Consider the following 15,437-nt stretch of genomic DNA (forward strand, 5'->3'; position numbering starts at 1 on the left):
TATACCTTTGAAAAGCATGACATGTCTACATTCCTAAGAGATCACTAATTTGACACTTTAATATGGTCCATACCAAAAGAAAATGAGCCTCAAAGTGGGCTCCACAATCATTTTTCAAAAACACAAAACAATAAAATAATACTCCCTTAAATATAAAAATTCAGTATATATGCACTGAGTGCACTAATATAAAGATATTCTTACCAAGTACTCCCCAAAACTAGTGGTTTAATGTCGATTGATAAAGTTCCATTGGCAGCAAAATTTGAGCATGTTGAAGTAGATGCAGCAGATATATCAAGGATGTCTAATTCATTTTCTTCCTTGTGTTCTTCAACACATACATCTCCATTTGAAAACCAGATTGCCTCCAACTCCATTGTCACTTGTCTCATTGTAGGTCGTTCCTTTCCATTAGGGTTCAAGCATCTCTTTGCAAGGTTAGCAACAACCATGATTTCTTCTTTAATGAAAAATTGCTCTTTAATTCGAGAGTCAATTATGTCAAAAAGTTTGTTATTTTGCATCATTTGAATAAAACTTGTTGCTAAACTAATTACTTCTTCAGACTTTGTTGAACAAATTGGTTCTCGTCCAGTCAAGAGCTCAACAAGCACTACCCCAAAACTATAAACATCACTTTTCTCTGTAAATTGACTTGAATGAAAATATTCTGGATCCAAGTACCCAAAAGTGCCATGTACATTAGTTGTAAGGTGAGTTTGACCAATTGCAACTGATCTTGAAATTCCAAAATCTGATAATTTTGCCCTATACTTTTCATCCAAGAGTATGTTTGTCGACTTAATGTCCCGATGAAATATTGGTATAGGAGCTGCTGAATGTAAGTAGGAAAGTGCTCCTGAAATTTCTATGGCAATTTGCAAACGCTTTGACCATAGTAATGGAAAATCCTCACCTTGGTCATGTAGATGCTGAAAAAGTGTTCCATTGGAGATGAATTCATAGACAAGCATAGGAACCTCTGTCTCTAAGCAACATCCAAATAGCTTTACCACATTCCTGTGATTAATTTGTGATAAAATGACAACTTCATTAATGAATTCTTCAAGTTTTGCTTCATCTACTATATTGGACTTTTTAACTGCAATAATTTTTCCGTCCACCAACATTCCTTTATAAACAGTGCCTTGGCCACCTTGGCCTACAATTCTGTTCACATTAAAGTGATCAGTTGCCTTTTTCAACTCTTTTAGACTGAATATTCTGGCTTTCTCAACTTTTCCTTGGCTTGACCACATTTGTTGGTGTGACATTCTCTTGAAGAACTTTTCCCTTTGGTTGATCTTCTTTCTTTTCTGTATAGATTCACATAACCACCTTGCGCAAAGTATAAGCACAAACATTACTACAACGCCAGAACAAATACCTGGAAAGCTCAGTATAATTAGAGATAAGAAAAAATAAGAGTTAATTAAATTAATTTATAAATTAAAGCCTACAAACACATTTGCTAATTTTATATATGTTTCATTTTCATTTCCTAATAAAGATATGGTCTAGATTTTTGTAAAACAAATTCAAAAGGAGTTGGAGCAATTAAAGGCATCAAGTGAATTCTTGTTTGCGGCACAAATTATTACAATTATTTTAATATTTTTTAATATTAACATTAAAATACCTTCTATGGTTAATTTGCTTTTGGTTTGCTTTGACTTTACTTTGTTTCTTCACCACTTGATTTGATTAGATCTTATCAAATCATCTAATCGTAATTATTAAAAAAAGTAAAATTTACTTTATAAAAAATCAAGTTATAGTAGAAACTCTCTATTAATAATTTATTTTATTATTTCATATATTAATAATTAATAACTGCTAGCATCAAAATTTAGAGAAAATAATGTTCTATTATTGTTAGAATCCTAACATCACAAATTAATTATCCATCTAATTCTCCTTAACTCCAAGGCAAACTAATACCATATCAAGTGTTTAGTCTTGAAAATATTTAGTTTATATATATATATATATATATATATTAATTTTTTTAAAAATTTTACCAATTTTAACCTAATTAATAATATTGGTAACAGCCAATTAAGTAATAATCTGATTGGTTTTCCTCTATCTTTAAAGTGTAAGAAGTGGGAGAGGCATGCAGTTCTAATCTACCTATTTACCAATTCTATGATTTATCATATTTATGGTAAGGAAGGGCGTTGCAGCCCTTAATTATTATCTCCAGCTTTCATTAAATAAATAAAAAAAAATTAGTAGTAACAATTTTAACCAATAAGAGAAAATGAAAAGGTACAAATAAAATCAATCTTAGCTAAATATACAGTCTATTCGGTTTACTAATTTTCTGAATAAAAGCATAATTTTAGATGCCGTTAAAAGAAATGATCTGGAAAAAAATTGTTTCATTCTTTTAGTGTTATTATGACTACAATTTATCAAAATTGATTTTAAATTATTTTTTAATACTCTTTAACTTGTATATTTAAAAAAATAAATTTTTTTACAATAATTTCAATAAAAATACTAAACAGGCTTTATATATATCAACTAAATTGGCTAAAATCGTTAATAATATTATTCATTAGTCTAAAATTAAATTAAATTGAAAAAACATAAAAGAAATGATTTGGTAGTACAGTTAAAAGAATCCATCAAATATACTGCATAAATTTTGGGAAAAAAGAGACTTACCAAAAATGATAATCCATTTTGTGTCAGGTACGCATTTGTATGATCCAGAAGTATTCACACATCTTGTTATTCCCTTGCAAAGACTGCCAAACTTGGGATCTTCGCATTCATCAACGTCTAATTTAAGAAAGTCAAAATGAAAAGAAAAAGTGAATAAAAAAGAATAGTACTATTTGTAGATGGATAATAACATATTAATATCTACTAATTAAAAGATTCTAATTAACTTATGTGTCCATTTAATTAATGAAGCAGTTGATTCTCAAGGTCCGCCTATATAAGATTTCAAACAGCTCTAAAATAATACTCCATTCCTCCCATAAAGATTTTTATATAGTTTAAAAAATATATAGCTAATATAGATAAATTAATAAATTTTATAACTTTTTTAATATATCTTCTACTCCCATAAATTAATCGATTCTGATTCAATTCTAATATATAATTCAATCATGGATTTTATCAGTTTTAATTTAATTTAAATCAATACAATTCTAATTGCAATCCAGCCTTAGCTAAATCTAGTTAAGAGTTAATTTATACATTCAGCCCACATAAATAAATAGTGAATAAATGTGGTGATATAAAAAAATTTTATATCTTATAAATATTTTTATTTGATTTTATAATAATTAATTTTATATCTTATAAATATTTTATAATAATTATTTTAATTTATTATTAAGAAGAATCAAATAAAAATTTTCAAAAATATAAATAATAACTAATTAATTTTATTAAAATAAAAAATTAAATAATATTAATGATATAAAAAAATTAATTTTATATTTAATTAAAACGCTCGTGTATATATATAAAAAATGTACCCTTCTTTACAAGAATATCAGCTCACTCGATACTCCATGCGGGACTCCACTATCCCCTCTTAAATATCTCTTTCTTTTATTTTATTTTTTTTAGTTTAATAATAACCACGATATTATTTCTATAATTTTTTTTCCTATCAAACTCTACTCTAAAATTCTGTTCACAAGAACAGTAATTTTGAAGAATGACTTTTTTTTTTTTATGTTATTATTATTATTATTATTATTATTATTATTATGAAGGGGATGACACTTTTACTGCTTTTAATAACAGTAAAAATGTTACCTCTGTGATATTTTATGTTTATTTTTTTTAAAAAAAATTTATAATTAAATTTATTCAATATTTTTATTGAAAAAATAAATATTATTAAAACATTTTCATACAATTCAAATAGAATCTAATTAAATTACAAATTAAATATAAAAGAATTAATAAATACGTTAACAATACGAATTTATAAAATAGTAGTATTACAGTTTTTTTTTACCAAACTATATATGAATGTATTTATATGTGTGAGAAATGAAAAATAATAGATTAACATTTATAATAATTCATAAATGATAATTTAGTTTATAATATATACATAAAAGAGAATTTTATTTATTGATAATATTGTAAAAACTTTGATAATAAAAGATTATAACCGCCGTATCTCGCGGGTGTTATAGCTTGTATTATGTAAATAGATAGCGAATAGATGTCATGAGTTTATTAATTAGTAGCACTGTAGCCAAAAAAAAAAAAAAAGGTAAAAACAACACCACGTTAAATTTACCTGTGCATCGAATGTAAGGATTGCCCTCATACCCACGTCTGCAATAACACCAGAATACTGCTGCCTCATTAATAGAAGAAGAACCGTCGGGGAAGCAAGCCAGAGATTCCGACTCCGAGTTATTGCCACTCCATAGGCCGGAATTGATAATCCAATTATAACTTTCAGTTCGGTTCGAATAGATGTCCTGAGTTTATTAATTAGTAGCACTGTAGCCCAAAAAAAAAAAAAAAAGGTAAAAACAACACCACGTTAAATTTGCCTGTGCATCGAATGTAAGGATTGCCCTCATACCCACGTCTGCAATAACAACGGAATACTGCTGCCTCATTAATAGAAGAAGAACCGTCGGAGATGCAAGCCAGAGATTCCGACTCCGAGTTATTGCCACTCCATAGGCCGGAATTGATCATCCAATTATAACTTTCAGTTCGGTTCGAATAGAGCATCCAATCTATCACCATCGGAAACTGGACATTTGGATCCTTTTTCCTCCAGGAGTTCCGCCCATATGTTCCTGCTAGAAATGCCAGCTTGCAACCATCTGTGCTTTGATCATTTATGGCTTGAAAACTTGCATTGAAAACCTGAAGGGATGAAGGTATTGTAACCTGACAGCAATCGGTGCCGTTACAATAATCGTCCGCTATCAAATAATTACTACTGGAATCCTCTTCTATGAAATTAGGAAGCATTTGTCTCCAATCAACATCCTTCTTATGGCTAAGGCATTTTGAATCACACCCAAGGCGTTGGAGAGATTGATCGATCATTAAAGCACGGGTGTTGCAACCTACTGCAGTGAATACGTTATCGTCGGAAATGAAGAAAGGACTTCCCGTCAAATTGAAAGGCAAATCGGACACCCTGTCGGAACAATCGGAGGATATTATTGGACTTTTGACGTTAGCCCAGCCTACGGTAGAAATATTGAGGAGCTCCATTTTGATTTTACTTATAAAAGCTCTACTTTCTTTGCACTCAATCTCAAACCATTCATTGAAATAACAATCCTTCTCACCCATTCCGAATGGGTATGGAATATCTATATTTCCGCAATGGTCTGTACAGCTAGGCTTTGCAATAGGTGCCTTTGCTATTGCCAACTGAACAGTTAGCATTAGTGCCAAACTAAAACTGCCTCCAGACACTAATTTCACACTCATTTTTGCTCTTTTTTTGGTCTTTTTGAAATCCTTTTGAGCTGAATAAGCTAAATAATACTTTTCTTTATAGAAATTGGAGAGAGGAGAAGAAAGATGTTTCTTCGCACCTTCTCAGTTATTAATAATAAAAATAAATATTGTGGAAATGTATTTTTGGCAAACAAAGTTGAGAGAGTTTTCAAACGGTGGTAGGAAGAGTGTGCTTTACGTCCGGTGAACCAAAACTGGAAATTTGCTGAAAGAGACAAAATACAAGACTTCCCAGCATTCATTTAGGGGGGTGGCGTGTGTGTTGGGGTTGGGGTGAATATTTTTCAAGACACGTCACACGTGTGCAATCTAAAAAGTAGAATGTAAGCATTTTACAAGTCTTTTTTTTCTTTTTTCAAAGTTTTACTAGTATTTGGAGTATATATAGTACTGAAAATCACATGGAGAAGTTGTGCAACCATATGCATTTTTGGCCACTTTTCCAGTTTTCTTGACGATAATTATACTGCATGGCTTTAAGTATGGCTAAGTGAAGCTCTTTGCGGCCCTTGTTTTAGGAGAAATTACAATATTATGTACCTTAATTATTGTTGATCTTATATGAATCTTATCATAATCAATAATTGAAGTGCATCTACTGTACACATATAGGAACTAAACTATTAAACAATAAAACATATTTAAATATTTATTTTATTTAGCTCATGTTTCTCACTTGATTACAACATGACGATTTTGAGCTTAACTTGAAAGTCCTATACAAATTGAGCTCAAAAGTAAAATAATAAATTAAATTGGACGTGCTAAATAAATATAAGGTATAAATAAATCATTATGCCATTAAATAATTAACTAATTCAATTTTATGTTTAAAATATAAAGACACAAAAATGTGAGCTTTTGCCTTTTATTTTCTGCATTCAAGAATATTACAATTTAAAAAAAAAAAAAATCCCCTATTTAAATTGAGTATTCTGTCTTGATTAGTGAACTATGCAACTCAAAATAGATGGAGAGACCTTATCAATCATAAGAAATAGGATGTGAACATTTTTCAATTTTTATTAATTTGGTTTGTTTTTTCATTTTAGTCTCTTCACCAATTAGAATAATTTATTGTGAGTTTAGATAGGGATGGCAATGGACAAAATACTAACGAAAATTACTTTATCTAAACTCAAATCCCAATTAGTATTTTTAGATTTTTTTTTTTTTGCCTTTGTCTTGAGAGCTTATGAGTTCAAGAACCTAAAAAATAGCTGCCCTTACAGAAATTAGAGACTAGAGAAATTCTCCAGGAGAATAAAGAGATGTTTCTCTGCACCTTCTAAATTATGTTGAAAGGATTCTGTCATCCCTAAACAAAAAAATTATTAATAAAAATAAGTTTTATGTAAATGTGTTGATGAATGAATTATTTAATATGCGAATCCGACTTCTGTTGAAAAGCAAAGTTGAGAGAGAATATTCAAACAGTTGTAGGAAGTTTTGGCAGAGTGAGCTTTATGTGCATTTGCTGAAAGATACAAAATACAAGACTTCCTAGCATGCAGTGAAGAATATTGCTTGCACTATTATTTTGGGAAAAAAATCTCAAACTTGCGTTCTAAAATTTTGGAGAGAAAAAAATAAGTCACTAAAATAATTCGATTTTAAGAACATAAAAATCTAATCATTAATTATAACGGTACCTCAACTCCAATTGATTCAAACAATTTTTAGACAAAATCAATAACTCAAATTATTTTTGTAATTGAATTTGGGCTACATAAACCCTTTTACTTATCCTTTTCCCATTGATGTGGGACAAGGGTCATACCATCTCATCATCTTAATTTTGTAACGTAATCTTTGCTTTGTTGGTTAAATTATAATAAATTAAATAATAATTAAAATATAAAGAAGAAAATTAATGAGAAAATTTGACATCAGAATAGGTTAACAGAACCCCATTACCCTATCTAATTCTTTTTGCGTGAAGCTTGAGTGCTTTGGATTAGTCCACCAGATTAACAATTATTTTTGCAAGTCACATCCTCTAACTCCACAATTTTTAGACAAAGGAAAATAGAGCATTTGATTTCTTCTTTTCCATGCATGGTATGTGTTATAGCTAATCAATCAGTTAATGAAACTAGAAGTTGCTCAAAACTAATTTTTTCTGCCAATTGGTTGATCAATTGGGAAATCTTATACTTAAGGACATATGGAATCTACATAATATATATAGTGTACGTAGTATTTATTTTTATAATTTAATTTTTTTAGCTTGGAGTTTTTATCCTCATGAAAAAAATATATTTATTTTTTTTTATTTAGATCAATAGATATTATGAATTAATTTGTTAATATCATAAGAAATAATATTCAATCTGATTAAAATAGAGAAATGACATTGAAATTTCTAATAATTCTAAAGTCCAGTAGTAAAAGTATACATTCAATGAGAAAAAAGAAGAAAAAGACACAAATATAGTTGTTAGAAACAAAAGAAATAGCAAGAGAAGTCATTATTTTTTAGTAAGGTTCATGCACTCAAGTTTTGTTAGAATTTTCAACTCTTGGAATCTTTTCTTTTCAGAAACATTGATCACTATTATGTATAAAAGAAAATCTAATTTATCATAGATTTAAAATATAAATATGTGAGTTGCACTTATTTTATAGGTGAATTCTATTATATATATTATATCTTGAATTTATAAACCGAATTTAGGCAAAGATTTTTTATAAAGTAAGACATTATTTAGGTTCTTTAATTGGATTTTTTTCTTTAATTAGTTTCTTCAACAATTTTCATATCAAAGAGGAAATAGAAGACAATAGTAATGAATCAGTCTAAGAAACAAAATGAGACATGTGCTTTAATAGAAATGCACATGGCCTTCTTAATCATCAGGTTCTACTAATCAATATTATTACATGTTCTATTAAAAAAAAAAACTAATATTATTGTTGCATGTTCTAGTGTTTCTCTAGCAACTTTCTTATAAAGCAATCAATGGTTCAAAGATCTATTGTTACAGCTTCAACACTGTTAAAATCACAAGCAATTGAAGTAGGAACATCATCCATCTCCAACATAATTATTTCAGCAGCCGCGACTTTTTCAGTCTCTTCAGTATTTTGTTGAACATTCAACTTATTACTCGATGATGCTCGAATACTTTTCAACTCTAACACAACTTCTTTTATTCTAGGTAATTTTTTTTCTATTCAAATTTGCTGAAGGAGACAAAATACAAGACTTCCTATCATTCATGCGGGGGGATATTTTTTCAAGACTGGTGTGCAATCTAAAAATTAGCATGTAAGCATTTTACAAGTCGTCTCTTTTTTTTTTTTTTCAAAGTTTTACAAGTCTTTGGACTATATATAGTACTAAAAATCACATGGAGAAGTTGTGCAACCATATGCATTTTTGGCCACTTTTCCAGTCTTCTTGACGATAATTATACTGCATGGCTTTAAGTATGGCTAAGTGAAGCTCTTTGCGGCCCCTGTTTTAGGAGAAATTACAATATTATGTACATTAATTATTGTGAATCTATCTCATCATAATCAATAATCGAAGTGCATCTATTGTACAAATAATATAATTATACTAAATGAGTTTTTCAATATAGTTCTTCAATATTTTAGAGTAGATTATTAAAAGTTTACACAGATTATTTTTAGTTATTTATATATTAATTAACATTGAAGTTTATAATTTTGTTTGATACAATTGGCTTTAATTGGGATTTAAACTTGAAATTAAAATAAAATAAAAACATCTTGATTAGTTTGTCGTTATTAATCAAGAACAGGACAAGCAAACCTATTTCGTCGTTCCTCCCAGCTTACCGGTCAAACTACCTATAACTAGAAATGAACCTCTCCAATCCAATCTTGATTTTTAGTGCAGATATGTGGTTGATAATAATAAAATTATTTAAATATTTAATGTTAAAATTATTCGTGAAAAGACATGTGAGATAGGACATTTATTAAATAATTTTGACTTGGATAATTTATTGCTAGCACTGATAAAAGGGCGAGAATTGTTATTGATGGTAATTAACGTAAAAATTTTATTATATTTTAAAATATGAATTTTTATGAATAATTATATATTTATATTACAAAAAAATATATGTAAATATATTCTACATGCAGCATTGCTCAGATCTAAAAAAAATAAAACAAAAGGAAAAAATTGCAACATCATTATCACACATTAACTTTCTTTGTAAAATTGGTCTGCCATGTAATTTTCTTCCATAATTTTTCAGGTCTACTGTTGATTTTTGAAACCCAAAATAATATATACAAATTTTAGATCACTTTCGACGATCGATTTCCTTCAACAATTCAAATAAGAATTTGGAAAAATCTCTTGTGCTTTTTCAATTGCAAGAAGATTTAACAAAAGGTGAATTACATTTTAATCCCTAAAATCTTTAATATTTAATCTTGACAATGGCAATAATAAATAGATATCCTCATTCTTTAAGAAATGAATAAAGAGTCAATTACCATTTTTTAATATAATTTGATATAATTAATGAGTTGCTCTATGTATTTCGATTTTTGAGTGTTATAATTTGAATTCATTAATGAGTTCGTCTTTTCCAAAAAAAAAAAAAAAAAAAAAAAAAATCTTTTCCGTTAAATATTCATGGAATGATATTGTTACACTTAATTAGAACAAAATATTTTTTTAATCCTTGAAATTTTATAGAATTAATGTTTCAATCCTAATATTTTTTTATTTGAGAATTGTTCAAAAAATTCTCATAGAAAATTATTTTTTTTTAAATTATCTCCAAGAAAAAAATTTTCAAGAAAATAAATTTTTACGAGAAAATTTTATTTCTTAGAAAAACTTATTTTGAAGAATAATTTTTTTCAATAAATTTAAAAAAGAAAAACATTTTATTATTTAAATTTCACTATATACATATACAAGTAGGTCTCAAAATTTCATGACTATCAACCGGGACTGCTCTAGAAATTTTAATGTAAGTGGAGGCATTATATATATGAAAATTTCTTATATAGATTCTATTCATTGTAGACTCAAACATAAAATGTATAATAAAATTCATATGTTTGTATCTTGAAATCATAATGGATCAGGTTTAGGTAAGTTTCAGAAAATTTTTTTTAGTTAAGTTACTATTAAATAAGACATATGGTAGTATTTATATTTTTTGCACATGAATTCTACATAATCATTTTTATTTTTAGTCCTCCATTAAAATATATCAGTAAATTTATATTATTTTGCACTTTCTATAATGAAAACTTATTACTCTTGCAATTATATATAGTTATGAATAAATATTGATTCATAAATGTATTAGATAATAACTCATTTGAAAGAGATTTAAAATGATATTTTTTATAAAGTATTTTAAATTTACACTTACAAAATTTTTCATACACTTATATATATATAACATTTTATGACTCTTCATTAAACTCAAAATTTTTATAATTTAAGAGAATAAGTGAATAATAATAAGTGAAAAAATAATTATTAAAACACATGTTTATGTTTAAAGGCAAATATATACCTTTAAAAGAGGGGCAAACTCAAATTATTATATATAATTTTTAAAATATATTTAAAAGAAAATTATGGGACAGTGGGGCAAGTGCCATTTTTTTTAAAGAAACTAATATGACATTTTAATATTAGAGAAATTAATATGAAAATAACTTCCATTTTTTAAAGAAAAATTGCAAGCGATATACCTTTGAAAAGCATGACATGTCTACATTCCTAAGAGATCACTAATTTGACACTTTAATATGGTCCATACCAAAAGAAAATGAGCCTCAAAGTGGGCTCCACAATCATTTTTCAAAAACACAAAACAACAAAATAATACTCCCTTAAATATAAAAATTCAGTATATATGCACTGAGTGCACTAATACAAAGATATTCTTACCAAGTACTCCCCAAAACTAGTGGTTTAATGTCGATTGATAAAGTTCCATTGGCAGCAAAATTTGAGCATGTTGAAGTAGATGCAGCAGAAATATCAAGGAGGTCTAATTCATTTTCTTCCTTGTGTTCTTCAACACATACATCTCCATTTGAAAACCAGATTGCCTCCAACTCCATTGTCACTCGTCTCATTGTAGGTCGTTCCTTTCCATTAGGGTTCAAGCATCTCTTTGCAAGGTTAGCAACAACCATGATTTCTTCTTTAATGAAAAATTGCTCTTTAATTCGAGGGTCAATTATGTCAAAAAGTTTGTTATTTTGCATCATTTGAATAAAACTTGTTGCTAAACTAATTACTTCTTCAGACTTTGTTGAACAAATTGGTTCTCGTCCAGTCAAGAGCTCAACAAGCACTACCCCAAAACTATAAACATCACTTTTCTCTGTAAATTGACTTGAATGAAAATATTCTGGATCCAAGTACCCAAAAGTGCCATGTACATTAGTTGTAAGGTGAGTTTGACCAATTGCAACTGATCTTGAAATTCCAAAATCTGATAATTTTGCCCTATACTTTTCATCCAAGAGTATGTTTGTCGACTTAATGTCCCTATGAAATATTGGCATAGGAGCAGCTGAATGTAAGTAGGAAAGTGCTCCTGAAATTTCTATGGCAATTTGCAAACGCTTTGACCATAGTAATGGAAAATCCTCACCTTGGTCATGTAGATGCTGAAAAAGTGTTCCATTGGAGATGAATTCATAGACAAGCATAGGAACCTCTGTCTCTAAGCAACATCCAAATAGCTTTACCACATTCCTGTGATTAATTTGTGATAAAATGACAACTTCATTAATGAATTCTTCAAGTTTTGCTTCATCTACTATCTTGGACTTTTTAACTGCAATAATTTTTCCGTCCACCAACATTCCTTTATAAACAGTGCCTTGGCCACCTTGGCCTACAATTCTATTCACATTAAAGTGATCAGTTGCCTTTTTCAACTCTTTTAGACTGAATATTTTGGCTTTCTCAACTTTTCCTTGGCTTGACCATATTTGTTGGTGTGACATTCTCTTGAAGAACTTTTCCCTTTGGTTGATCTTCTTTCTTTTCTGTATAGATTCACATAACCACCTTGCGCAAAGTTTAAGCACAAACATTACTACAACGCCAGGACAAATACCTGGAAAGCTCAGTATAATTAGAGATAAGAAAAAATAAGAGTTAATTTAATTAATTTATAAATTATAGCCTACAAACACATTTGCTAATTTTATATATGTTTCAATTTCGTTTCCTAATAAAGATATGGTCTAGATTTTTGTAAAACAAATTCAAAAGGAGTTGGAGCAATTAAAGGCATCAAGTGAATTCTTGTTTGCGGCACAAATTATTACAATTATTTTAATATTTTTATAATATTAACATTAAAATACCTTCTATAGTTAATTTGCTTTTGGTTTGCTTTGACTTTACTTTGTTTCTTCACCACTTGATTTGATTAGATCTTATCAAATCATCTAATCGTAATTATTAAAAAAAGTAAAATTTACTTTATAAAAAATCAAGTTATAGTAGAAACTCTCTATTAATAATTTATTTTATTATTTCATATATTAATAATTAATAACTACTAGCATCAAAATTTAGAGAAAATAATGTTCTATTATTATTAGAATCCTAACATCACAAATTAATTATCCATCTAATTCTCCTTAACTCCAAGGCAAACTAATACCATATCAAGTGTTTAGTCTTGAAAATATTTATTATATATATATTAATTTTTTTAAAAATTTTACCAATTTTAACCTAATTAATAATATTGGTAACAGCCAATTAAGTAATAATCTGATTGGTTTTCCTCTATCTTTAAAGTGTAAGAAGTGGGAGAGGCATGCAGTTCTAATCTACCTATTTACCAATTCTAAGATTTATCATATTTATGGTAAGGAAGGGCGTTGCAGCCCTTAATTATTATCTCCAGCTTTCATTAAATAAATAAAAAAAATTAGTAGTAACAATTTTAACCAATAAGAGAAAATGAAAAGGTACAAATAAAATCAATCTTAGCTAAATATACAGTCTATTCAGTTTATTGTTCTAGCTCTTATGTGACTGTTTAGTATTTGGATTAGAAGGTTTTTACTAATTTTTTGAATAAAAGCACAATTTTAAATGCCGTTAAAAGAAGTGATTTGGAAAAAAACTATTTCATTCTTTTAGTGTTATTATGACTACAACTTACCAAAATTAATTTTAAATTATTTTTTAATACTCTTTAAATTTTATATTTAAAAAAATAATTTTTTTTACAATAATTTCAATAAAAATACCAAACAGGCCTTATATATATCAACTAAATTGGCTAAAATCGTTAATAATATTATTCATTAGTCTAAAATTAAATTAAATTGAAAAAACATAAAAGAAATGATTTGGTAGTACAGTTAAAAGAATCCATCATATATACTGCATAAATTTTGGGCAAAAAGAGACTTACTAGAAATGATAATCCATTTTGTGGCCAGCACGCATTTATATGACCCAGAAGTATTCACACATTTCCTCGTTCCCCGACAACGATGATGCTTTGGGTCTTTGCATTCATCAATATCTAATATATCAAAGCCAAATTGAAAAAAAAAATAATAAAAAATAGTAGCATTTAATTAAATTAGTACCTACTAAAATTTTTTAATTAAATTATGTATGCATTTAATTAAGCTGTTGAATTCTCAAAAAAAGTCCACTTTTAGCATATGAGATTTCAAACTCTAAAACATTTTTTAATTTATCAATGTAATTTTATATATTTTTATAAGTTTACTATAATAATTATTTATTTTACTTTTAAGAAGAATCAAATAAAACTTTTATTTGATTTTATAATAATTAATTTTATATCTTATAAATATTTTATAATAATTATTTTTTAAAAAAAATTATTTATTAATGACACATGATATTTGATTAACAATTATTCTTAATAAATGATATAAAATATGTACTAATTTTGAATCTTTAGTAATGAATATATTATATAAATAGATTGCCAATAAATATTAATTAGAAGCACCGTAAAGCAGTAAAAAGTAAAACAACAACACATTAAATTTACCTATGCATCGAAGATAAGGATTGCCCTCGTACCCAGAGTTGCAAGAACAACGGAATATTAGCTCATTAGAAGAACTGTAGTCGCAATCCAAGGTTTCCGGGATAACCATCCTAAAATAATCTTCCCTTAGGGTCGAATTGACCATCCAATCTAGCAGCATCGGAAACTGGACATTGCTATCCTTTTCTCTCCTGGAATACGATTCATATGTTCCCGCCAGAAATGCCACCTTGCAACCATCTGCGCTTTGATTACCATCTATGGCTTGTAAACTTGGATTGAGAACCTGAAGGGATGAAGGTATTGTAATCTGACAGCAATCAGTACCATTACAATTGTTCACTATCCTATAATTTCTAGGGGAAGCCTCTTTCATGAGATTAGGAAGCATTTCTCGCCAATCAACATCCTTCTGGCCGCCAAGGCATGTCGAGTCACACCCAAGGCGTTGGAGGGGATTATCGGTCATTAAAGCACGGGTGTTGCAACCTATTGCAGTGAATATGTTATCCGGGGAAATAAAGAAGGGACTTCCTGTCAAATTGACAGGCAGATCGGTCTCCTTGTCGGAACAATTGGAGGATATTATTGGACTTTTGACGTTAGCCCTGCCACGTACAGAAATATTGAGGAGCTCCGTTTTGATTTTACTAATAAAAGCTCTAGGAGGCCTGTCGACACTATTGTGGCACTCAATCTCAAACCAGTCGCCCAGATAACAACCCTTACCCATTCCGAATGGGTATGGGATGTTTATATTTCCGCAATGGTCTGTACAATTAGGCTTTGCAATAGGTGCCTTTGCTATTGCCAACTGAATAGTTAGCATTAGTGCCAAACTCAAACTGACTCCATACACTAATTTCACATTCATTTTTTTTTTTAATAAAAAAAATGGTCTCTCTTAAGAGCCTTTTGAGTTCAAGAAGC

At 28.4% G+C, this 15,437-nt stretch overlaps 2 protein-coding genes across 3 annotated transcripts; both read right to left on the bottom strand.

The window, feature by feature from the left end:
• LOC131180562 (wall-associated receptor kinase-like 3) lies at positions 1 to 5,451 on the bottom strand. The gene is made up of 3 exons (XM_058147901.1): positions 4,548 to 5,451; positions 2,677 to 2,793; positions 1 to 1,390 (listed from the first exon to the last, which is right to left on the bottom strand). Exons 1-3 carry the CDS (start codon positions 5,449 to 5,451, stop codon positions 201 to 203), a joined length of 2,211 nt encoding a protein of 736 aa, XP_058003884.1. The 3' UTR covers positions 1 to 200.
• A 5,813-nt stretch (positions 5,452 to 11,264) lies between these two features.
• LOC110640332 (wall-associated receptor kinase-like 8) lies at positions 11,265 to 15,437 on the bottom strand. 2 transcript variants are annotated; one of them, XM_058147903.1, is made up of 3 exons: positions 14,508 to 15,437; positions 13,890 to 14,003; positions 11,265 to 12,569 (listed from the first exon to the last, which is right to left on the bottom strand). In XM_058147903.1, the coding sequence occupies exons 1-3, from the start codon at positions 15,379 to 15,381 to the stop codon at positions 11,380 to 11,382; spliced, it is 2,178 nt and encodes a 725-aa protein (XP_058003886.1). In that variant the 5' UTR covers positions 15,382 to 15,437; the 3' UTR covers positions 11,265 to 11,379. The 2 variants fall into 2 exon arrangements, with proteins under 2 accessions (XP_058003886.1, XP_021647292.2); XM_021791600.2 differs by lacking the exon at positions 13,890 to 14,003 and having other exon boundaries at positions 14,508 to 15,434.

This window comes from Hevea brasiliensis, chromosome 1 (assembly GCF_030052815.1).
Source record: "Hevea brasiliensis isolate MT/VB/25A 57/8 chromosome 1, ASM3005281v1, whole genome shotgun sequence".
Classification (NCBI taxonomy): Eukaryota; Viridiplantae; Streptophyta; class Magnoliopsida; order Malpighiales; family Euphorbiaceae; genus Hevea; species Hevea brasiliensis.